The 24,821-nt window shown below is 36.1% G+C and overlaps 1 protein-coding gene across 1 annotated transcript in view; it reads left to right on the top strand.

Moving 5' to 3' along the window:
- Positions 1-15,227, top strand: part of PPP4R3A (protein phosphatase 4 regulatory subunit 3A) — a 44,572-nt gene extending 29,345 nt beyond the window's left edge. The window contains exons 5-15 of the mRNA XM_013940670.2: positions 1,112-1,189; positions 1,287-1,403; positions 1,809-1,925; positions 3,741-3,872; positions 3,977-4,079; positions 4,755-4,913; positions 6,242-6,411; positions 8,298-8,440; positions 11,151-11,341; positions 11,760-11,986; positions 14,376-15,227. Of these exons, the coding sequence (XP_013796124.1) occupies positions 1,112-1,189; positions 1,287-1,403; positions 1,809-1,925; positions 3,741-3,872; positions 3,977-4,079; positions 4,755-4,913; positions 6,242-6,411; positions 8,298-8,440; positions 11,151-11,341; positions 11,760-11,986; positions 14,376-14,489 (1,551 nt within the window). The 3' untranslated portion in view covers positions 14,490-15,227. The remainder of the gene's footprint in view (positions 1-1,111; positions 1,190-1,286; positions 1,404-1,808; positions 1,926-3,740; positions 3,873-3,976; positions 4,080-4,754; positions 4,914-6,241; positions 6,412-8,297; positions 8,441-11,150; positions 11,342-11,759; positions 11,987-14,375) is intronic.
- The last annotated feature ends 9,594 nt before the right edge of the window (positions 15,228-24,821 follow it).

Genomic DNA, 24,821 nt, shown 5'->3' with positions numbered 1-24,821 from the left:
TGGGCCAAGGTACTCAATTTCTCAGCAAGGCTGAAAGGTGAGCCGGGGGGATGTACCTAGATGACCTGCAATATAAGAAAGTTTATTTGGAGGTACCTGTAGTGCCTGCACGATTCTGCATTATGCTGTGTAGACATAAGCAAGGCAACTTGGGTTTTTAGCACTGTGGTTTTTGGATGGGGGGATGTTGCTTGCGGTGTTACTGACTTCACTAGAAATCCATTGCAGCTTAACATTCTGGCACCTTTTTGAAAAATCTGTTCATCTTTGGCATACAAGTATCTTTTTAAAGCAAGTGCTATATAATATTTGGGAGAGGATGGGGAAGAGTTTGCTTCTGTTTCTTAATCTTCTAGCCGTTAGGATAGTAAAGATTAGGGGAGGTTAAGTGTTGTTTTTTGTTCAAGCCTGAAGATATGTATCTGTAATGTTTTGGCCGCTGTTTGTAGTTTTGCTAAGCTACAGCAGCATGAAAAATAACTAAATGGTTTTTAATTGCTGCCAGCCAGAACGCTCAATGAACACTGTAGTTAGTAGGAGCAGTTATTTTAATTTGGTTTCCAGGGCCCCCCTTTCGCAACAGGGGGGAGATGGAATCTCACCTCATTACTCCCTTCCTAGCTTGTGTTTTTCCTTCTGTTGCGAAGCTCTCATAGTGTTACAAAGATGAGTACACGTGGATAGGGCTGAGTTGGGAGAACATGCTTTTCAAAATACAGAAATGTTTGAAGCAAAGGTATTGTAGTGTGATTTAGGGGGAAGGACATGTAATAAGGGGGAAGGGAGCTAAAGAAGAAGGCATAGGCAAAAAGGTGAGGATGGCAATAGAAAGAGGACAAACAAAAGATAATACAAGATACGTCATAACTGAGAACGAAACTTGAGTGGGGAGGGGGGAAATGAGCTGATCATAATAAAAGCTCCAAAACAAGATTTGTATTAATTTGCTTGAAAATGGAATTAGACAGCTGATGCTCTTATGATTAAATGCAGTACACAACAGCATTTTCTCTCTTAATTGCAGGAGACATGGCTTAGAAGAACTTTATATTGTACTTGGATGCCTTTTGGTATTATCAAATAAACAAATGGTATTGTTTTGCCTTTGTAGGAAGATGAAAAATTTCTGACAGACTTGTTTGCACAACTAACAGATGAAGCCACAGATGAGGAGAAAAGACAGGAATTGGTAAGAAATCTATAAAATATACATGAAAGGGACAGTTACAAGTGATACTTGCATCCTTTTTTTCATCACTAACGAATATGTTAATCTTGTATTTCAGGTAAATTTTCTTAAAGAGTTTTGTGCATTCTCTCAAACATTGCAACCTCAAAACAGAGATGCATTTTTCAAAACTTTGTCAAATATGGGCATCCTGCCGGCACTAGAAGTCATATTGGTAAGTCAGCTCACTTTTGTTTGTGGTAGCAATTTTATTTCTCTCTAGAGAATTGTTTAAAAAGTAAGCAAGCCAAACTTCAGTCACTTGGTTTTCAGAAGTATTTACTTCATTTGTCTTGTCTTAACTTAAGATTTCCCATATTTATGTACTCCTTGGTGTACAATTGAGTAAGAAAATAAGGAAACAGACCAAAGGACAGGGAAACTATAAAATTTATTTTACCCAACAGCTTCCAAATATACAAAAAACAAGTTAGAGTCAATTCAGTTTTAGAATTCAGTTTTAGTAATATTTAGGTGTGACTTGTAAATAGGAATTCAAAGGTATGGGAGTTCTGTTTTTCATTCCTTTTTAAGACTTTCATTTTAAGGAAACATAAATGATTTTACTTGACTTTTCTAGGGTATGGATGATGCACAAGTACGAAGTGCAGCCACTGACATATTCTCATATTTGGTTGAATACAACCCATCCATGGTACGAGAGTTTGTCATGCAGGAAGCGCAGCAGAATGATGATGTAAGTAGAAGGTCTCCAGATAAAGTATGTATTGTTGTTTTTTTCAGTTACTATTTCATATTTACAATTTTGTTAGTGGTAGATAAATCTTATTTTCCTGTGCTGTATTTGAAGTTTTATATTGGAAGGGTCTTTTTAGATTTTTAAGATATATTATTTGGGAGTATTTTTAGTATTTGCTGCTACAATAAATAATATTGACAAAACAGTTTTGTCATGTGATAGCTGAAATAAGACTGACCTTAATCTTACAAGAGTAAAAAATATGAATATAACCATGTTCACAACTGCAGTTTTCTGGAAGCAGAATTATAATTCAAGCTGGAATAAAATTATAAGAGGATAAAAAGAGCAATTTTGATTTAAAAGTGAACCATACTCTGTTTTTTCAAAAAATATATAATTTTATTTGGTTTTTATGTCTTTCACCTTTATTTCTACAAACATGCATTTTTTAAAAATGCACTGACATTAAAAAGCATTCTACTTCATAAGTCCATGGGTATTTTAGGTAGTTTTCAGAATAGCTTTGTTTTGTTTGTTCTAATATATTAATATCTTAGTAGGAAAATGTATATATTTAACAACCGTAAAAATAGCAAATGTTTAGATCCATTTTAGAAGCCCACATCTACTTTTTAGTTGTAAGAAACCAAAACAAAAGGTTTTCAATGATGGCCTCCTTGAAACATGATATACAAAATATAAATTTTAATCTTGATCTTAGCATGGACATGTGTTTTTAATTTACTGAACCTACTGTGTTCTGTTTGCTATCACGTATGTAGAAAGTGATAGCGAACGTGTCTGAAGAAGTGTCTGAAGTTTTTGAAGAACTGGGTCTCTCTGACTCGTTGACAAAAGTTTTACATTTCCCAGAGATCCTCTATAACTGATTAATAAAAAAAAAACACTAGCAGTAAGGTAAGGATTACGAGAAAGTACATATACCGCTAGTACTAAGAAAGGTATTTCCAAGTAGTAGTTGGTAGGGAAAAAAAAAAAGTTGAGATGCCTTTTCTGTAGAGGAGTGAGAGTTATTTTTTCTCTTGTATCTGCCAAAAGTATGGCAGAGGCCAGGAAGCTGCTGGTGCTGCTACTTCCGTGCTGGAAGTGGAAGGAAGGGGCAGCTGGGGCACTGCCTGCTGCACATGCAGCTGGTACGGGGGATATGGCTCTTGGTCCCCCCCACCTGCGTCAGATGACCCCTCTCTTTTACGGGGGACAGTGTAACTGAGCAAGTTCAGTGTAGAGAATATTATTTGCATTTAGGAATCTCTATTTTTACATGTTATTCTTGTTTTCTACAAATACGTGGCTGGAGTAATTCTTAGTGAGGATAACCTCCTTGAGTCCAGTTGCATTATTCAGGCCTGTAACTTTTGCTGTTGTGTGTTTGCAGAAATATGATGTTGGTACGTATTCTAAAGGAGGATGCAGATTAAAACTTCTGTACTATGAAAAGATTTCCACAAACTAGGTCAATTATGAGACTGTTAAGCCTCTCCCTTTGTACAATGTATATTTTTGATTTTTGGTTCAGACTGAAGTCTAAAGTTTCTTAATTTAAGAATTGTTTTTAGTTGCTTTGAAAGATTCTTGGTGACTGCTTGCTTCCTTACTGTTGAACAACTAGCTGCAGAATTTGTCATTGGCATGCAAAATTAATTTGTTTCTGTTAGGGTTTTTGTTTTTGTTTATTTTGATATAGTACCATTTTTGACCAGGCAACATCCCTTTTAGAAGAGATTTTCAGATTTTGGGCAAGGGGGTGCCATTAGAATTGATTTTTGCTTCTTTTCTTTTTCCTGTTAGGATATACTACTCATTAACCTCATTATAGAACACATGATTTGTGACACAGATCCAGAACTTGGAGGGGCAGTGCTACTCATGGGTTTGCTTCGTACTTTGGTTGATCCAGAAAATATGCTTGCCACTGCCAACGTAAGTAAATACCTTCAAATGGAATTACAGTTGGATTTCTGGAGTGCTTGATGATGTATGTTACATATATAATATTAATATTAAGCTTCTTTTTAATTCTTCAGAAAACAGAAAAGACAGAGTTCTTGGGTTTCTTCTATAAACATTGTATGCATGTTCTCACAGCCCCATTATTGGCCAATACTACAGAGGACAAGCCTAGCAAAGGTAATACTGCTCTGGATGTTGGACGCATCAGACACTGTTGAATATCAATACTTAAAATGGAATAACTGTCAAAGGATTTTTAAAAAGGTTGAATCTAACCTATTTTTAATTTTTCTTTTCTCTCCCTACTTAAAAGGAGGGCTAGAGTGGCTTTTTTATATGTATTGATATAATTATATCCCAGAATTATTAAAAGAACCTGAACCTTTTGGTTTCTTGCACAGTACTTTTGTTAAAAGGCGTAATGGGTAATATTACTGATGCAAACATAGTCAGGATACTGTGTATCGGGCCATATTTTGTGATACGTACAGACAGGCAGGCATCAGAATAAGATTTGGTCAAGCAAGCCTTGACAGTTTGTGTTAGTGTAAGCACTTTACTTTCTGAACATTTAGACACCGATTTAACAAAGACAAAACATTTTTCATGTATAACTGTTTCTATTTTTTAAGAGTGTTGTCATATCTGTATGAATAGAAAACATCCAGTCCCTAACAGGCTTATCTGATTTCTATTTTAAACATTAACCTTCCAGCATATTTCCTAAACTAGCTGTGGGAATGCACAAGAACTTGAAAGTGTTTACCAGACTGCACTTGCATATTTGAAGTTAGTTTCTGAAGATCATATTCTAAAATATGTTTAATTGTTTTGGTTTTGTTTTTATTACAGATGATTTTCAGACAGCCCAGCTCTTGGCATTAATACTGGAATTGCTGACTTTCTGTGTAGAGCATCATACTTATCATATAAAGAACTACATTATTAACAAAGATATCCTGCGAAGGGTACTCGTTCTCATGGCCTCAAAGCATGCTTTCCTGGCATTGTGTAAGTTTGAAAGCTAAAGACTAAACTGGTATTTTGTGAAAATGAATTATTATGTATCTTTATTCTACTGGAAGAAAACTGTTCACAAATCATGACAAATTTTGACTAATTACAGAAATTCTACCATTATACTGTATCTTGTGTTTTTCATACCATTTTATAGATGTCAGTTAGAATTAGCAAATAATTTTGGATTTACAAATGGCTTTTCTAAATGCGTAAGGTTTTTTTTGTAGTATAGAGGTGAATTGAAAAGATGATATCTCAATATTGAATATCCTAAGAGAACCCTCATAAGTTTTTGATGTTTTTTTGAGTAGAAATTGTCAGAGGTGTTTAATTAGAGATGCAGTTAGCTAACTACATTAAACATAGCAGAGATGTTCAGTGTACTGCTCTTCAAACTCTGATAGTTTCTTTACCATTATCAGGACAGTATTAGCAAAGCAGTGTGACTTAAATCTGCAGGTAAATGTCAGTTGCAAATTTCAAGTAAAAATTAACATTGCTTTATTCTTAAAAACTTAAAGCCCTTGCAAACCATTTTTCTAAATATAGATTTCCCAAGATCCACTTCTGCGCATAGAATAAAACAAAGCTTAAAGTTGTCTGAGAAGTACCATACAGTAAGAGATACCTTTTTTAATTTGTTACTGAGTCACCTGAGATTTTGGGTTTGGAGCCCTTCAATAATCACGTTTCATGTATACACTAGCTGCTAACCGAAATGTACTTACCTTGAGAGAGGATACTCTGCCTTCTGTATGTGCATGGACATTCACAAACGTGGGTGTGCTCAAGAGTATCAGAAAGAGCTTTATAAAGGATGAAAATCAAGTCTTTGCTTTACTGTGTTTATGAAGAAAATGCCGTTTGCCATTTTTAAAATGAGATAGTTTGCATCCTAATCAAGCAGGACTTAATTAAATGTAATCAAACACACTCGAATAAGCAAATTTCCCAGGTCTCCCACTGAGGAAAAGTCTTCCTTTATCATAGATCTTTTCAAAAATAAAAAAACAAGTAACACACCTCTGTGTTAGTAGTAATATAGTTAAACAATAGTATGTTACTTCTTTAGTGATCAGAGGTTGTCTGTCTTGCAGAATTGTGATGGAGGATTTATGATAAAATGGATAATTAAACTTTAGCAGTATAGTCTAGATATTTTTGAAGCAGAGAATATCTGAACATATTACCTATTCCTAATTATGTAGTTTTCTGTAAAAACTGAGATTGCAAATTTTCCTAAATAATACTGAGTCATTTCTGAGTTTTTTTTCTTTTACATTTAAAAAGCATAGCTTTTAAAACCATTTCTGTTTCAGGTGCCCTTCGTTTCAAGAGAAAGATTATTGGGCTAAAGGATGAATTCTACAACCGTTACATAATGAAAAGTTTTTTGTTTGAACCGGTGGTCAAAGCATTTCTAAATAATGGTTCCCGTTATAATCTGATGAACTCTGCCATAATAGAGATGTTTGAATTTATCAGAGTGGTGAGTGCTGTTATATGCTAAAGATAATTAGCGTATTGTTTAAACTTGTAGTTCAAACAGACTTTTATTTTGGTTTGTGTCCTAAATTAAGCTATAATGAAGATGTGATCTTACAATATCCGTATTTAAATGAAGTTGATTTTGTACCACGGTTACTTCTTTCTTATGTTCAAACTATACCATGATTTGAAAATTAAATTCAGTTGATACTCAGTGTTGCATGTGTACTCAGAGTACCCAGATTTGAAAAGCAGTCCTAATCAGGTTTCATAATGCAGATTGGATGGTCCTGTTAAGATAGGAATGTCATTTGAAACTACTGCTACAAAATCTTCAAATTTAGTTTTGTCCTGTAATGACTTCAATTCTACAGAATATGGAAACATACAGGAGAGAGATCCATCTTTTCTGATCATATTAATGAAGTACTACAAAATTCCCTCCATGGGGAGCCTTTTAAAATAAGGCTTGGCTGTCTATACAGTGCTGGTTCCTCACTGTCATCTTCATCTAGGTCCTGACAAGATGCTGTACAGACCGTAAATGTGATACGGAGGGGGCCAAGCTAGGGTGCTAGAGTGTGGGCAGGTTGTGGAGGAGTAAGTGGATGGGGAAAAATAAGGCTTTTTCACCTATTGAAGTCTTCCATGCTGAGGACCTCCTTCCTCTTCAAGCTGGGGCTCCCGAGGTAAATCAAGACTGAGATAAACTGATCATACTGGAAGAGTTGGTGAGAAAAGGTTTTGAAGCTAAAAAAAAAGAAAAAAAGTCAGTCCATATAGGTGGCCGTGACTTTTGTGCCATGATCTTTCAGTAATCTGAGGGATAGGGAACTGATTCTACATTTTGTTTTAATGTGAAAATGTCATGTTTTATTTTCTCATCCTCTTTTTCACTTACATACCCAGACTGCATTTCCAGAATACTTTTGTGTATCTGTAAATAATTTTTGTCAATTTTTATTTCCTCCGTGGTTATTTTTAAGGAGAGCAAATTAAAAAAATCTGTCCTTTTATTGTTAGTGATGTATTATCATTCGTAAGAGGTGACCTTTGAGCAAGCAACCAAAAAAGAAAACAATCAGTACATTGATTCATGTTGCTTTGCTTGTCCCTAGTAGAGGGCAATTCCCGGCTGTAGTCTCCAGGGCGCTCCGGCAACTGTGCCGTGCTGAGGAAGCCGAACCCCGGGCAAGAGCAGCTCTCTTGCCCCTGGCCGCAGACCTGTGCTGCTCTCAGCTGTCCAGCAGTGGCTTTGGGCAGCCACAACACTCCGCTCAAACAGCAAAAGAGTTGGGAGCTTTTTGGAAAGGGCCTTGACTGTGTGTGACCTGCATGGTCACAATGGAAAAACTTAATATTCATTTCTGATGAAAAGTACCTTTCCTGTTCTCATCCTAACATAATATATTGAATGATTGTTTCTTCGTTCATAAGAATATCATTCATATTCGTATGTGCAATGAGAAAAGAATGCGAATGCTAAGTGTGTCTCCTAAACATGTTTTTTAATTTACCTATTACAACATACAAAAACAAATCTATCAAGATAAAAATATTTATGATCTACAGTGGGAAATACCTTCTAGAATCGTTTTTTGTATCATTTTCTATTGGCATTTTTGATTTTATTTATATATGTTGAAGGATATATGACTAGAAAATTACTACTGTTATGCCTGTTTCTCTAATCATGTATTTGAAGCTCTGGATTTTTACCTACTCCTGTATGTATAATAGTAATTTTTGCTTGAGATAATTACCTTTGGAACATTTTAAAAATAATCCATCATTTCAGTTACGGCGTGATATAACTTCTTATATTGTATTAACAAATAAATTCATTTGAACTAAAATAAATCACTTTATGGTTGTTTCTTCCTATAGGAAGATATAAAATCATTAACTGCTCATGTAATTGAAAATTACTGGAAAGCACTGGAAGATGTAGATTATGTGCAGACATTCAAAGGACTGAAACTACGATTTGAGCAACAAAGGGAAAGACAGGATAATCCAAAACTTGACAGGTAAAATGCACTTATATGCTCTGATTAGTATTTCAGTGCTGAAATTCTATTTTGGGAGTATTGGTGGATTTTTGTGTGATCACGGGAAGTGTAAATAATGCTGACTCTGCTTGCATGTCAGGCATTGTTGAATTAGTTTGATTAATAGTGTGATTTGTTGCTTCAAACTCTTGATCAGCTTTCAGCTAACAGTCATTGAAGAATGTTGTTCCTCCCCTCCCCGCTTCTCCAGTAATAATGCCAAGTTACAGTATCCTAAACTTACGTGCACTGTTGTAATGAGGCTGGAAGCCTATCAGTATCTGAAGGTCATTTGCTAAATATCAGATTCCCACCATTTGATTTGAAAGATTGTTCTTTCATGAATTTTTGTGTGGATTTTTCTTTCAAAAATTCACGTGCCAAGTTTCTTTTCATCTTAGTTAGTTATAGAAGTAGACATGCAGATATTTAGATAACCTCTACTTAAAGTCACTGAGAAATAGAATTCGCAAAGAAATTTTCAGTGATACTTTTTTGTCGCTGTTACACTTTCTGACAGAGTATAACATAACGTGCTATCACACTTAAATCATTCCTTCTGTTGTGCCAGAGCAAAAGTTCCCTTCCACAGTATGCAGTTACCCAAAGCTAAAAAGGTAGGGTGTAAAAAAGTAAAAAGTTTAGGACTGTATAACTGTATTTATTTTTGGCAAATGGTTTTACTTTGTGCGTAACTCCATTCAAACAAAATGGACTACTTATGTGAGTAAATGTATTATTCCTCATAATTGTTAACATGATCTAATCTTATTCTGTTATTTTGAATTGCATTGCAAACACATTAAAAAAAATAATTCTGATTAGCCATGCTAGGACACGATGCAATTTCAAACTTCTAGGTTATTATATTTCATGCCACAGGTTTTATTAAGCAATATTTAAAAATGAGATCTACAGAATTAAAATGAGAGTATAATCATAAATTTGGTTTAAAGTATTGAACCACTTCTAAGAGTATGTGCCAGATCTGCAGTTTTGAATACTGATGTGTTACAGGTTAGATGTTACTATTTTGGCTTGTGTCAGCTAAGCTTATCACTGAAACAGCTGTGAAATTCAAGCCCTATGATTCCGATATTAGTGCATGTGTTAGAATGTCCAGCGACTTTCTTGAGTAATTTCAGTCTAGTATAAGTAAAACGTTAGGGTCTTTTCTTGGTATAAGTTAAGTGATTGTGTATAGTTTTACCAACTGAGTGTATGAAAAAAATAATAGTTTCAAGAGGTTTATATCTGGTCTAGCTTTTTTTTCTTCTTCCTACATGTTACAAAGTGGCTGTGCAAGCCATGTCACAGTCTGGGTCCTAAGCGAAGAAACAGAAATAAGAAAAATGTAAAAATAACAAGAATCTGTTCACATGTTTTAATGAAGAATACTTCAGTCAGGAAAGAGGCCAACAATTTTGATGACATGGGCCAAAAGAGTATTCAGAAGAATGCTGCTTAATTAGTAGTTTTGCACTGTTAGCAGAACTTCAGTTTAAATCCAATTTGAAATGATGTGGGCTATATAGATCCAGATGATGGTACTGGCAACCAAATTATTCAGAGTTAGATTTATTTTAAAAAATATGTTTAGCATTATTTTTTACCTTGCAGTTTCTTAATTTTTACCTTCTGGCTTTTTTTCTGCAGTCAGTAGTGCAAGACCCTTTCCTTAAATAGAATGAACTCAGATTGTCATATTAGTATCTTTGTTCCAATAACAGGGGCTTTATGAAAAACATTGAATTTGAGATTTACACTATTTCCAGTAAATTTTGAAGAAATGTTACAAAGAATTTATCAAGGGTTTTCATGTCTTTATTCAAAATTGTTCGAATCAACATTTAGCAATCAAAACAGTTTTTTCAGCTCCCCTTCCACTTCTGCTCTCCTGTTTCTCCAGCTTGCACATCACTGTCCCTCTCTTCCCAGATCATGATGCTGCTTCTCTGAGGAGAAAGGAAGCTAGAGCTGAGATAGACCAAAAGTAATAATAAAGAGATCTTATGGGAACAAGAAGTAGCACTTGCTGTCCAGGGTCCAGAAGAATGAAAAATACCATTCTAAAAAAATCTGACTTTTTTGGTCATGATCCAAATGAAAATGATCCAAAAAATTCCCCCAAAATTGAGCAAAAATTGTAACTGGTGGATGTGGGAGGAAGAGATAGCTGTATTTTTAACATATCAATTTTAAACGAGAGTCCTGTGTAAGTTAGATTTTCTTGTTTTTTAAACACATTGGACCCCAAATACTGATGACTTATGAAATATAATTAGAAAACTAAATTTGTAGTTTCTGAACTTTTTTTTTTTTACAACTTTTTATTTACCTGTGCAAACTACTGTACCACGCCTGAAAGAAACACCTAAGTGACATTTATGAAAGTGACATTTAATACTGCTGTTAGTAATGTACAAAACTTTTGGACAGATATAATAGTATGAATGTGCTTCTGCAGAGACACTTTAAAAAAGTGCTTTAAAAAGAAAAAAGTTGTTAGTCATTTGCATTGAAAATGTAAAGATGCACATTTCATAATGATTTACTATATTAAAGATGCTGATACTTTTATTGTTTTACAATATTTGTATCTCTAATGGGTCAGCGTAAATGTCAAGTAGGAATGTTATTAACATGAGGGAGTTGTTGGATCAAAAGTTTTTAAATCTCTTGTTTTCAGTATGCGCTCCATTTTGAGAAACCACCGATACCGAAGGGACGCTAGAACCCTGGAGGATGAGGAGGAAATGTGGTTTAATACTGATGAAGATGATATGGAAGATGGAGAGGCAGTGGTGCCCCCTTCTGACAAAACTAAAAATGATGAAGATATTATGGACCCTATCAGTAAATTCATGGAGAGGAAAAAACGTAAGTGATGAGAAAAAGAATGCCATGTGGCTTATGCAGAAGACACAGCTTGTACTTTTTAGTCTTACTGAATTAAGGATTTGCTTGTATTGGTATTTAAATTCTTAGATATTGAAACTGTGGACAGTTTCTGTGGACAACACAGTGGAACAAAATAATGTTTATTTCTTAAAGCATTTAAATGACAATCTTAGCTGGCAGTCAAGTTTTATTGGGGTTTATAATTCATTATTTTATGTATAAATGTTCAGGTCATACCATTGATAGAGTGGTATGGTAGTATGAAAAAAATTCTATGACTACTCGCTTTATCAAGTTGTAAGTAAAGTATTAAGCATTTTCCCACACAGCAAAATGATTTGTAATTAAATATTTTGCTCACTAATGTTGCTTTGTTTTTTGCTTTTTGCCCCCGCAGTAAAAGAGAGTGAAGAAAAGGAAGTTCTTCTGAAAACTAATCTTTCAGGTCGTCAGAGCCCAAGTTTCAAGCTTTCCTTTTCCAGTGGTACAAAATCCAACCTTACCAGCCAGTCATCTGCAAGTAATTTGCCCGGATCTCCAGGGTCTCCCGGATCCCCAGGATCACCTGGGTCTCCGGGATCTGTTTCTAAAAGCACATCTCAGATGGCAGCTATTACAACAAAGGTAATTTTGAACAGACATAGGGTGGCTTTATTGTTACAGTTTGGCATTTTGCTTTAGCATTTCAAATTTGCATGAATTCTGATGTGTTAAGCTGTAATTCACTGTTTATTATATTTGTGCATACTTTCTGTTTGGTCTTTAGAATTTTTAAGGCGATCGACATTTATATGAATAGCCGAAAAATATAGGTTCTTCTTATGCCCAAACTCTTAAATAATTGTTTAAAAAGCACGAAACATTCAACTAATGTGTACTAGCTACCATTTGCAAAGATTCTTACTATGAAATCCAGACAGCACTTTACTTTTGTTAAGTTGCATAGGGATGTTTGGCAGGCAGAAATTTTGTAGAAACGTTGCTGAATTTTACCAGACTCCACCAGGTCCCCCCACCCCCACAGACAGTTTTTACTGTTACCATTTTTAACATTGTTCAGATTTATATAACTGATGCATGTGCAAGAAATAAGTTGTATTGTGGAGTTGTATTATGGTTGCTGAAAGCAATAACATAAGCAATTTATAATATCTCAGTTTTTTGTTTGTTTTTTGGGGGGGGGGTTAGCCTTTTGAAATAACACATTTTTTGGTTGGAACACATTGATGTAGAATAAAAAAGCACATTCGAAAGAGTCAGTATTAGTTGCACTGAATATCCTAACCCAGCATTTTAAAATTCAGCAGCATCCTAAAATGTATTTAACCAGATTTTTGGCTACAACTTTATCTGAACCATATCAGGGTTTACTCTCAATAGAGTGGTGTCTTCACAGCAGTGGGGGCAGGTACTGTAGTGTCAGTACAGCACAGTTCGGATAATGAGAATCTGCTTTTGTAGTGAGTGTTTTTATTTCGGAAGCGTCAGGTTTGTATCTCAGCTCTCAGGTATTCTTTTGGAACCTTGAAATAACTCTGATTCATCTTTATTTTTTAATGCCACCTTACTGCTTGTTGACCTAACTTCTAGCCAAGGCAAATGTAATTTTAGGTCTTTTTCTCTGATAGTCACACATGGTTTAAGGGTTTGTTGTTGGCGTTACCGTCTGTTGAGAGCACCTGGATGAGGAGACCTTGGTTGACAGGAGATTTTAAGTGATACTTCCTCTAAATTCTTGTGTGGAGGAAGGGGAAGCAGATTTTTCATCTATGAAAAAAATATAGTAGTTAAGTGCTAAAAGCCATACAGTTGGCTCAGAATTTAGGTAAGTCTATTCTGTATTCAGACTGGAGACTTTCCTCTCTCAGACAGTATAATTCCCTGAATCTGAAGTGGAATCTTTACATACGGAGCATATTGCGTACAGTGTTAGCTTCAAATTTTCAAGTATTTGGTTTTATAAGAAAAATATTCGAGTAACACTTAATGTGCAGTGCACTGAAAAACAATTAATGGATTCAGGCATAAGCTGCTTTCTTTCAGTGTTAACATATCCAGGGTTTATAAAACATGCAGCATTCACAAACTAAAAATAGTGTTGAAATTGGGTTTTTCAGTAATTATTTGATCACATTATTTTATATGTAATATACCCAGTGTTATGCTGTGTGTGACTATACACAATGTATGTAATTGTTTAGAATTGCATCTCAGTATACAGTTGGCTGAAATTTTCTATTTTAATGTCTCTCATTAGATACCTACATAAGTGATACTGTCCTTGAGTCAAGTATCAGCAACGGCCATTGTAGTCAAATGCTGGTTAAGTTTCACAAATTGCAATGTACTGTAGTTAGAGGAAGCTTTGAAAATTACACCACTTCCTCATGGGTCTAGAGCTGCCTAATCTTAAATTTTGTTGTTGTTGGCAATACAGGGGAGTTTTAATATTACTAGAGATTCTTTTATTTTTGATTTGCCAAATCATTTAAATTTTGTAACCCTTACACCTCAGTCATGAATTACTTAAATTACTGAACATTTAAACTTAAGTTTTTTGATGAGAGACTGTGTTATAAAAGTATGCTAATTGAAAATTCAATTGGAAGGATGTTCCATATCTGTTTCTGAAGTGCTGCCAGATCCCTCTTTGCCGCAGTCATCTGTGCTGGGTGAAGGAAATTTATATCTTTGTACAGATAGAGCTGCAGTGACACTTAGCAAAACTAGGTAGTTTTTTGATTTTCTTTTAATTTCAACTGGAAATATTGTCTCTAGTAGGTCTGTTGGATAGGTAAAGCTCCATTTTGGATTTATTCCTTTAAATATTTTTCAGGCAATGTCATTTTTACTCATACTGAAGGATTTTTTCATTTTCATTTTTTTTCAAAACTTCATATAACAATATCCTTATGGCAGTATGCTGTGCAAACAACATTTTCCAATACCTTGGAAAAAGCAATGTGCAATACATTTTCTTAATTATAGTAATTGTGTCTGTCTGTCTTTGTAGGGAGGCCTTGTGGGGCTTGTAGATTATCCTGATGATGATGAAGAGGATGATGAAGATGAAGATAAGGAGGAAACTTTACCTTTGTCAAAGAAAGCAAAGCTTGAATCATCATAATGGCAACTGCTGAAGAACATTACTAGTTGGGGGAAGAATATTTTGTCCAAAAAACAAAACCACAACAAAGCAGCAATCTTTTGTGAATTACTGTGTGTGACACAGATCAACATATACAAATGGATTTCTGCCAATCAAGTGCCAATTCAAAGGAGCAGAAGAAGGGGAAATACTTCATTTAGGGGAAAGACTTACGCCTTTGAGCTCTCCAGCTTGGACCACATGTTGCCCTTTTCTCAGGGAAGGAAATGGAAAAAGAAAAAGCCAACAGGGCAGGAGTTTTGTTAGTGGAACTCTGGATTGGCTGGTCAGTTGCTACAATCGGAATATGCTTTCTTGGACCATGTATGAGACTTCTGAAGAAAAGGCGTTTTTTGCCATAATTCTTCACTAGTTAAGAATGCCAGCAGTTTCTTTGTATAAAAGAGACCTGCCTTTGAAATCGTACATTCTGAACATTTTAGTCAAGCTACAACAGGTTTTAAAAACCTCTGTGGGGGAGGGCTGAATATAAAGTTTCCTCTTTTTTTTTTTAATCTGTTCCCTTTGCCCTTTAAACTGCAGATTTTTTTTTTTTTTGGAGGTGGGGGATTTGTCTGTCCCTTCTTGATTAAAGATTGAGTGGAATTCTAGATGTGGTCACTTTTGTGTCATAATTTTTTCCCCCCCCCCCCCCGAGTGTATGCTTAGTTGTTGAGTATATATTTGGGACCATTAAAATTTTTTGATGTAATATAATCTCACTGTTGTGCTGGTACCTGTTTCACCCTGTGTAATTTTGTTTTGCATCACAGTTCCTAATATGTTTAGGATTTTATGGAAGATGGTATAGTTTTTATTGGAAAAAAAATAATCTTGCCACAATGTGCATAAAAAGCAATACTATTTTGTGACTAAATATTTTATATTAAATTTTACAGCAACTGTCTTGAAAAACAATTCAGGGAAATAGGATGGAATTAAAAAAAAATGAAACCTGCAAATATGAAATAAGTATTCCAAAGAGACTTTGAAATTTCGCAACTGAGAACAATGATGGTAGACTAACTCATCAAAATACAAGATGGATGATTTAGGAATACCAGTATATTGACTCATTTGACTTACAAAAATAAAAAAGGAGTAATTAATGCTGAAGGAAAACGGCATTAGTGGTATTTTTTTAAAACTCTGATTCCCTTTGGAATACCAGTGAATCAAGGATGGTTGCAGACTAACTTCTTTACAAGGGTACCATCTTTCGAAATTTATTCTAACACTTGGTTGAGAAACAGCAATTAAACTTTAGGTCTAACTCAATGACTATATTCTTTCCACTTTTTCCAAAATCTAAATAATATTAGTTATTAATTAAAATTAAATGTTACATGCTGCTTCCTTACTGCTTTTACAGATGACTTTGGAGGACAGTGCTTCCTAAGAATAGAAATTTCCTCAATTCCTTTGCAAACAAGAGATCCCTTCTTACATATATTTTCAAAAATTGACTCCCTTTTGGACATTCAAACCACCAAAGTTGCAACAACCGGTAGTTACAAGCAGGATTGCACCACTTAACAGTAGAAATTAGATAAGTGAGAATCCAGGACTGGGTCATAGGTGTCCACACACAAGCACAGACTATTATTCTGTTTCTGAAGATTGTGTGTTGCGTGGCAGATTTTATGCTAACTACAAATGTCAAAGCCTTTGTGATCAAACTTTATTAATACTTATATTAATAATTCCATAATTAAATAAGAAAACGTATTAGGGAAAAATAATTAGCCATTCTCTCCTTAAAAAGTTTATTTGAAATCACTTTTTGAGTTTTTGTACTGTATTGGGAGTGTCTGTGACAGGACATTTCTAGGCAAGAAATGTTAGAGTTGAGCAACTGGTCACTGAAAGACTAGATACAATCTTCTGCTGCAGTGTAAGTGTCCCCATGCTGTCTCAATGACCTGCCTGAAACTTGATTTTTGCCACTCTGGTGTCAGAGCAGTAGTCATGATAGGGAAATCTATAATTTTGCAGTTTTTTTTAATTAGCTTGAATTTAAATTCTTCCCATCTGTCAGACTTTACTTGAGCATAAAGCCCTAAAATTTTGTCCCTGTAGTTTTCTTCATGACCTCTAAGTTATATCACATGAAGTTCTTCTGAGCAGTAGTTCATAAAAGGAACTTTTTTGATTTTATTTTTTTTAATGTGTTCCTTTAGCTTTTCAGTGCTTCATCTGGTGATGATTGATGCTTCAGTATTTTAAGCTCTCAGGTACTTTTGTAATGTTTGTAGGGATCTTGGATCATTGCATTTAACAGAGGAAATATCATCCTTAAACCATTGGATTTTGTCTAAATAATGGGAGTAGAAATATTTTCAAATTTTTGTAAAGCTCTAAAGGACTGATGAAATATTAAGCTGCACATCTATTAATGTCTAACCTGTAGTTAGACGGTAAGTTGTCTTTCCCATAAGCTAACACTTGTGGCCTGACAAGACATGTCTACATTTATATTCAGTTTGGAGTAGTCAAGAAGTAGGTGATTTGGGGATGGTGCTGGTATGGTCTCACCCAGTGATTTTCACTTTGATATTCATGAAAGACTTGAAAACGAAATACTTTTCAGAAAAAATAAATAGTTGGATTGTGAGAAGTGATGGGTATATAAAACAGTGAGTATTAATTAACAGGTGGTCAAAAGTAATGTTAAGAAACAATGTTCTGTTCTAAATCTCTCTTTAGGATGATTTTTCTTTTATTCTTAGTTTTAATAGAATTTGCCCACGTTCCCAAGAGAGCTGCTTATATATTGTATTAAATATGACTCAGTCCTAATTGCTCAGTCATATTTTAACTGTATCCATAAATACAGTTTACAGGGTAAACCCCTAAAGTATCTCACAGGCTATTTTGCAAGTATTTTACAGGGTAAACCATTAGGTATTTTGGCCGAACACAAATGAGATGCAGAGGAAGGTTTAATGGTATATTTAACAGTTATTCAAGGAGTATTGTCTGAAGTAACAGAAGTAACTGAAACTAATGTCTTTTGTGGGATACCTAGAAAGTTAAGTGTATTTGATATTTTGGAGAAAGTGTGTGTGTGTGTGTTCCTGAATGATAAAAGAATGGAAAATAACTTTTCTTCCAGTACATACACAATTACATTTATATTGCAAATGCCCTTGTGACACAGTATTTGATCCTGGAGACTTGCTCTGAGGGTACCTATAGGGGTTGTTTGCACCTCACCCTCCTTCATGCATCATTGGGGATATACTTGGCAGTGTTCTTGCAATCTTTCCTTAGCTGTCCTATGCTGAAGATGAAGCAGACCTGTTCTCTTTACGTGGTTTGCCTTTCCTGTTTGGAATTCTTCTGCGTTGAGAATATTTTAAGGTACTCTTAAGCCCCATGGGTGGAAAGCTTCTCATTGCAAGACACAGAAGGTGCCTGAATCATCAGTACATGTCCCTGTATTCCTTCAGTGGTTGAAGGACTTGATGCCAGTTACTGTGATGTACACTTCCTAGCTTTGAGCCTAGATTTTGTCAGGGATGCCAGAACAAAAGGTATTTTCTGCTCTGTGACCTCAAAGGCTTTGTCCTTTCACTCTGATCTAAATCAATGATTATCTTCTTACCATGAGGTTTTCCAGCTCCTTCAGTTCCCTAGTGGAAACATCTGAGGATGAAACCATACTACCTGCTAGTAGTATGCTACCTGCTATGAAACCATGCTACTAAATTATAGATGACTTCCACTGTTTAGTAAGGAGCTTTGCTCAATCTCTTGAAATTCCCCTAGAAATTTGTGAAAGATCACGTCCTGATAAATAGGGTTATAGCACGTTCAGCATTCCTAAACTCCCTGGTTCAGAAAACAAAAATACTGAGGATCCTCACTGTGGTGGCCATCTCTGCCATTTATGGACAGCCTAGATGTCTTTAGATGTGAGGACAAATGTGCTTCCTAACTGGGGAGGATGCTGACCTTCTCTGTCTTTGCATCAGTCCCTACCAGGTTCTTCTGTGTGTACATTTCAGGAGGAAGTGAGATCAGTAGTCACAGCTACTGCTCTACCTTTTTTTCAGAATCAAGCATCAGGATAATGAATGCTTCCACAAATCTAACTTCCTAGCCCCACCTCTGTCTGTACCCACTTTTTCATCCATTTCTGAAAATGTTAAAGATTTTCTCCTTAGCAGTGCTTTTCCTTTTCCCTAACCAATTCATCCAATCAGTATAAGCCTGTTTTACTCCAAGCCAGCATTGATACTCAGACCACTGCAGGCAAGAGACCGCTAGATAGGCTGAAACACTGATGTATTGCCCAGTTTAGCCTCCTCTTGCCCACCGTACCCTGTCCCTTTGCAGGAATCGTTCCCAAGATGGTTTGGAAGGAGATTGCCTATTTGCTGACTACAAAATGCTGGAACTGAATTCGTAACTGCTGTTTGTTTTACAACAAGTTTTTCCTAATACCACAGAGGATAACGACTATTTCTAGACTTGGGAGTATATGAATTTACTCAGTTTTAAGTTCAGGATAGCAATACTACCATAATCCACTTGGGAGAGTGAGATTTACGTTTCTTGACCTTCCAGACATTATTTCCACATTGTCATTAAATATCTGCTCAAAAATACCTTCAGTTCACTGTTGAAGGGAATCCTCACCCCAGTATCCCTGTTCAGTCTTTCAATGGCATGCTGTTTCTCCAAGATTTTAGCAGTGGCTACTAACTGTAATAGAAATGATGGTTGCCCTTTAGCTCAATTTGGACAAATGTTCCTGTCGATACTTACTTTGACAACTGTTCAGATGATCTCTGGTTGATGCTGAGTCCGCAGTGCCTTGGTTCTTGTGGAATTTTGAAAGTTCCCCATGATTCCAGATCAGAGACTGAACTTCACTAGTGTAACCCGGGATTTTCCCTGCCAACACGCATATCCTGCAGGCTTGCCTCTAGATAATGAAATGAGCTCTTGGTATAGTTGGAAGCCATCCTGCCATAATTACTGCTACTTTGGGGATTTGTGGTCACGCATACCAATATGTGATGCTGCTTAGCAAAGTCCATTGCTTGCAGACATGGCTATGGTGTATATATTCCTGGGGAGATGCCACCTAGGTTTAGTTCTTCTATTAGTTTTTTTTTCTGTACAGTGATGATTAGACCTATTCATGGTCAGCCACAGAGGTATTCTGTTTCAGTTTCTTCCTCTGTCCAGGCCTGTCATATCAAGTGCTTTCCTTAAGGTTAGAGAAGTTTCCTGGATGGCCTGCAAATACAAAGTATCTGGTCTCCCAAGGAAGCATCGCTTTACACTAATATAAGAAATTCCTAGTAATCTGGATTATTTCCGGATGTTCTTTCACTGTACACAGAGGATGGCTGTTTTCAGGCAGTAGCGCTCATCACCAAAAAACACATCTATGTCAGGAGGGTGGCAGTGTCTGAAAACTCGTATTTCTAACAATGAGTTCCTTCTAAAATACACCTGACTGTAAAATACCTACTTGATAAACAACATCAGCCTGTTTATCTCTCTCATGGCCTACGTGGATCAGTTGCCACGGATTTAAGTGTCAGGTAGGCCCATCCTTTTAACATATCAAGGATGAAACTATTTAGATCGTTTTTGGCTGGTTTCGCATCTCAGGAAATTTCAGAAACCGTTTAGTTAGGTAACTGACCATCAAAAGACATCTCTGTCAAAAGACAAGTTACCTTTGTATCATAAGGCAGTCATCTAGCCTCTATGCCATGTGCTGCTAACTTCTTTAAATACTGCAAGATCTCTTGGTTCTAATCATAGACATCAGAACAGTGGCAGAAATTCTACAGAGGTTTGCAGGGATTTTAGCCATTAGTCAGACATTTGAAAGATAGCACAATGTAGCCCACCTCTTAGTTGCCAGTTGACTGGTACACCCTTCCCTCTGAGCAGCAAGTCTTCCTCTACTACAGCAATACTCTATGGCTGTTTTAGCGTTGTGCTAACACCAAAATGTCTGGCAGCTTGCAGTATCATACAAACCTTTGTCAAATACCATCCTTAGCGAAGACTGGCTAGATCTGATGTCAATTTTGGAACATCTGTCAGAGGTGAAAATCTTCACACCCTGCGTGTCAGCTAGCTGAAGAAATAATTGAAGAAAAAGAATAGTACATAAATATAAAATATATTTGAGAAGTTGTAGTGATTGCAAATACCTTGTCTGATCTGTCTATGCTTTTTGGACACTTCAGCTACCATAACATGAAACAGTGAGGGAACTGAGGGAGGCTGACTGTTAACCTGCTTACAGGACTTGCATATGACTATGAGGACAAGCACGAGGCATGTATAGCCAAGGAAGATAATGGCTTTTGAACAGTAGTCTCACCAAAGTGGAGTACACACATGCTCTACAGTGAGTTTTAGAGTGACTACAACATCTGTGAAATACAGGTGATATAATGTAAGTAATGATTCTTTCACATATCCAAAACTGAAAAATGATCTCACTTCTAAATGGTGTTTGTCAAGCTTTTATGATTTAAAGTCAGTTTCTGTTCACGCTAACCTCCTTTAAATAATAATAAACTTTTACACCTCAACTAGAATCAAAGCCACTTTCTGTGTTCAAGCAAATTAAGTCAGTGCAAATGATGCGTAAACCACTGTTTATCATATTCTTGTAAAAGGGCTATCCATAACCCCTTCTTTGGCATTATCATTGGACACGCTAGGTTTTGTGACTTCTGCTACAGCATTTCAAAATGGGGGTCTTTGATTTTATTAGTTTATCAAATTCTTAAAACTTGCTTCCTATGTCTCTCTGGTTCTTCCACACAGAATTTAATTCAAGGTGCTGTTTGACCAGCTAGTGCAGACATAAATTTCCCCACATTGTTCACTGCTTGGTAGATATCCGGGATGGTGGTCCTAGCCCTAGTATCATGTACCTACCTACCTAGGCTTTGTTAATGTCTCTTTCCTGTAGTTTACTCCTTATACAAGAATTTACACTTTTGTTCAACTCTAGCCAGCTAATCTATGTACTTTCCAAAGCTGCTTATAAAACCTCTCGTTGTTCTTGCCTGTTATTTTTACTTAGACCACATCAATGCTATCAATACAGATATTGTTATCTTCTTTAATAAGTAAAATTCCAAAAGAAGAGTCTGAAGAACGACCATTTCCTTAAAGCACTGGATCTTCAAAATTGTGTTCTGTTTTTATAAGGACATTTTCTGGCAATGACTGATATGACACCCAGTCAACTGCTTCGATTCTGTTCTGTGCTTTGATGAGAAGCCCAGCTTTTGAAGAACACCCCCAAGCCATTAATTTGGTCCTTGCCTCTTCAGTAATCACCTTCTCAATAAGATGAGGACCTGTTGTACCTTTAAAACATACAAAACATGTCCCCCACTCTGCTACTGCCACAAATCACATCTTTTCACAATTTGCTGGATGTTTAGTTCACACACACTGGTACACTAGCTCACCACTACCAGCTTCTCTTTCTATCACCATTTTGGCTCACAAGAGCTCCTCTGCTGCTGTAGCATTTGTTGCTTCTCTGAAAGTTCAAGTCAAGGAGGTTAAGCCATCACCCCTATCTTTGCCTTGGATGTGAGTACTCCTTTGTTGCTTTCAAGTTCTTGCAAAGGGATATAAATCACTATTGTTCCTTCATCTTCCCCCTTATCTTTTGCTTGGTACTATTTTTACAGGTTGCCTTGTATATTTGTCTCTATATTTATTTTCTATGGACTCAGATGTTTATGAGAGATTCTTCCCAAAGTGTCTTTTCTAGTATTTCAGCTTCTATATTATGTTAATCTTGTAAGAAGACTATGCAGCTTGCCTAAGTTTCAGCACCAAATAAAGGGGGAATTTGCTTGACATCCAGCCCTATATCAAGGGTTAATGCTGAGTTTTCTGGGAGTCTCTCTGAATGTTTTCTTCCAGATACCAATCACAATCACATTCCTTTTCAGAGAATCAGTTAATCCCTCACTCCTGATTAAGACTGATCTAAGGCACAGAGGCAACTATATCTATGTTTTTATGTTTCTATACATTTTCATAACCTATATTGCTCTGCTTCTTTTTATTTTCATTTGAATTTCTCTTACATCTTCTTTACCACCTTTGTCCAAACAAAATGAAAAATACTGAAAATAGCATTTCAGAATCAGATATTGTAAGGAGCAAAGCTATCTTCTGACCAGCCTCTTTTTTTTCTGGCACCCAGTGTTTACAGCTACAGAGTCCATTGAAAGTAAACCTGCATCGTAGCTGAGAAGTTGGTTGATGAACAGTAGAGTCATATTTACAAGAAAGCTACTTAATGACAGTCCCAAGCAAAGGAAGAGAAAAAGCCCTTTTCTGATTACCATGAGTTTAACTCTTGTATTGTAACCTTGTAAATTCTGTTATTCCCATCTCTCAGCAACTTTCACTTCAGACAGCACATGAATGGTGGAGCTTTGTTGATGGTTGTAATCGTTGCTAGGGGACAGTTTGAGAGAGGTGAATCATGCCATTTACAGTCAGCCTAAAGGAACATTTGGAAATGCTTGAGCTTAGAAATTTCCTTCTGTGGTCTGTATTGCTGAGAGCTGAGTGCTTTGTGGCCATGAAGAGTGCTTAGAAATGCACATAATAATAACAGAGGCATTAATAATTTTGGTGTCTTTAGTTGCTTGTGCTCTTGTTGTTTTAAAATGTTGCTCTGGTGCTTCTTCTTTGATAATTTTGTTTTTAGTTAAAAGCTGACTATGTGCAAATGGCAAGAGATGAATAGAAGTTGTTACAAATCACTTTAAAATTAAATAATACAAATGCACAGAATATTTTCCTCATTTCTTTATTGTAAGTAGTAGTTTACAAATACAATTGCATGCACATATCTGGATCTGAACTTACTCAAATATATTCACAGGCATTTGTTTTACTTCTTCTGTGAAGGCAGCAGCTCTAGCTACTACCAGAGATGACGTCTCAGCCTGTAGTATGTAAGTTAGGTATTATAAGTTAAGTTTTTGGTGAAACAGAAGGTAAATAAAAAAGTGCTTATACTATAAATGCTAAATCACAGTATGGAGAAAACATGGAGGGAAGCAGTACAGGCATAGGTGGGGATGACAGCTAGGACACAGAATTACTGAGGGAAGGAAACGTGTTGGAATTTGGGGTCTAATAGCAAGGGTATGTTTTATTCATAGGGCAGTCTGTCTGACCTCCTCGAATTTGCCAGTATTCCAGGGCTGTGCTTGGTCTGGTGCCTCTTGAGGGCAGTAGGGTTTTTTACCTTTGACTTCCAGAGGAGCAGGATTCAGGCACTACGTGGCACTCTTGAAGAGACCGCTTGAAGACTGTGGCCCAGGAGAGCAGTTAGAGTTGGGAACTTTAAAAGATTAAGTCATGATTCAGTATTTCTAAGCATGCCTCTAACAGCCCTTTGGCTCTTTACTTTTCAGCTGAGAACTGTAAACTCTTGCAGCTGTTCAGTTCTCCCTTGTCACGTGCGTTCAAGGAACTTACCAACATTTCATATATTACATCAGTGGTACTGCTTTTTAAAGTGAGGTGAAGAAAGCAAGAAAAAATGTTATTTTCCAGTGTGACTTTCATTTTAGTATCACACTTCAGAATGCAAATATTTTTCAAAGCATATTCCCTCCCTTTTACCTTTGTGTCCCGTGAGGTTAGCTTTGACACAACGTGGGCAGCTGGTTGACAATGCGCTTGCAGTACCTGTGGTTTCCAGGAGATGGAACCCATCTCCTAACGATAGAGGCAAACGACGAGGTGAAATCCCGACCCCGTTTAACTTCATTTGAGTTTAGTTATTGACTAAGTAAGCCTGAATTTCATCTACAGGGTATGCTACCGCGAGAGGCCAAATATTTTCTGTAATATATGCAATATCCTTAAATAAAATGCGAGCTGGCAGAATTTGGCACCTAATAGCAATCCAACATTGTTTTCAGGCTGACCCACTGGGTAAGAAGTTTGTTTCTCTATAATTGTGATCTACACTGCATCCTCCTTTTCAGTTATCTCACAACTGGTAACACCAAAGTCTGACTATACAAATATTGTTTTATTTCAGGAGACATATTGTAGCAACATACTCCTACAAAGGAGTTATATTCAAGTTGTGAAAAGCAGAAAAATATTCTTGCATCTGTATTGTCTTCTCTGAAGGACAGTATATATTTTTCAGATATTAAGATTTCTTTTGGTTCTAATCATTAACCACTAGATGTGAGTAGCTCAACACACATTCATCCTCTGTTCTAAGTACTGCAGTAACTGTTTTAAAATTTTATTTAATGAACA

Source organism: Apteryx mantelli, chromosome 4 (genome assembly GCF_036417845.1).
Source record: "Apteryx mantelli isolate bAptMan1 chromosome 4, bAptMan1.hap1, whole genome shotgun sequence".
Classification (NCBI taxonomy): domain Eukaryota; kingdom Metazoa; phylum Chordata; class Aves; order Apterygiformes; family Apterygidae; genus Apteryx; species Apteryx mantelli.
The sequence above is the reverse complement of the archived record's forward strand: the minus strand, read 5'-3'. Positions and strand labels throughout refer to the sequence as shown.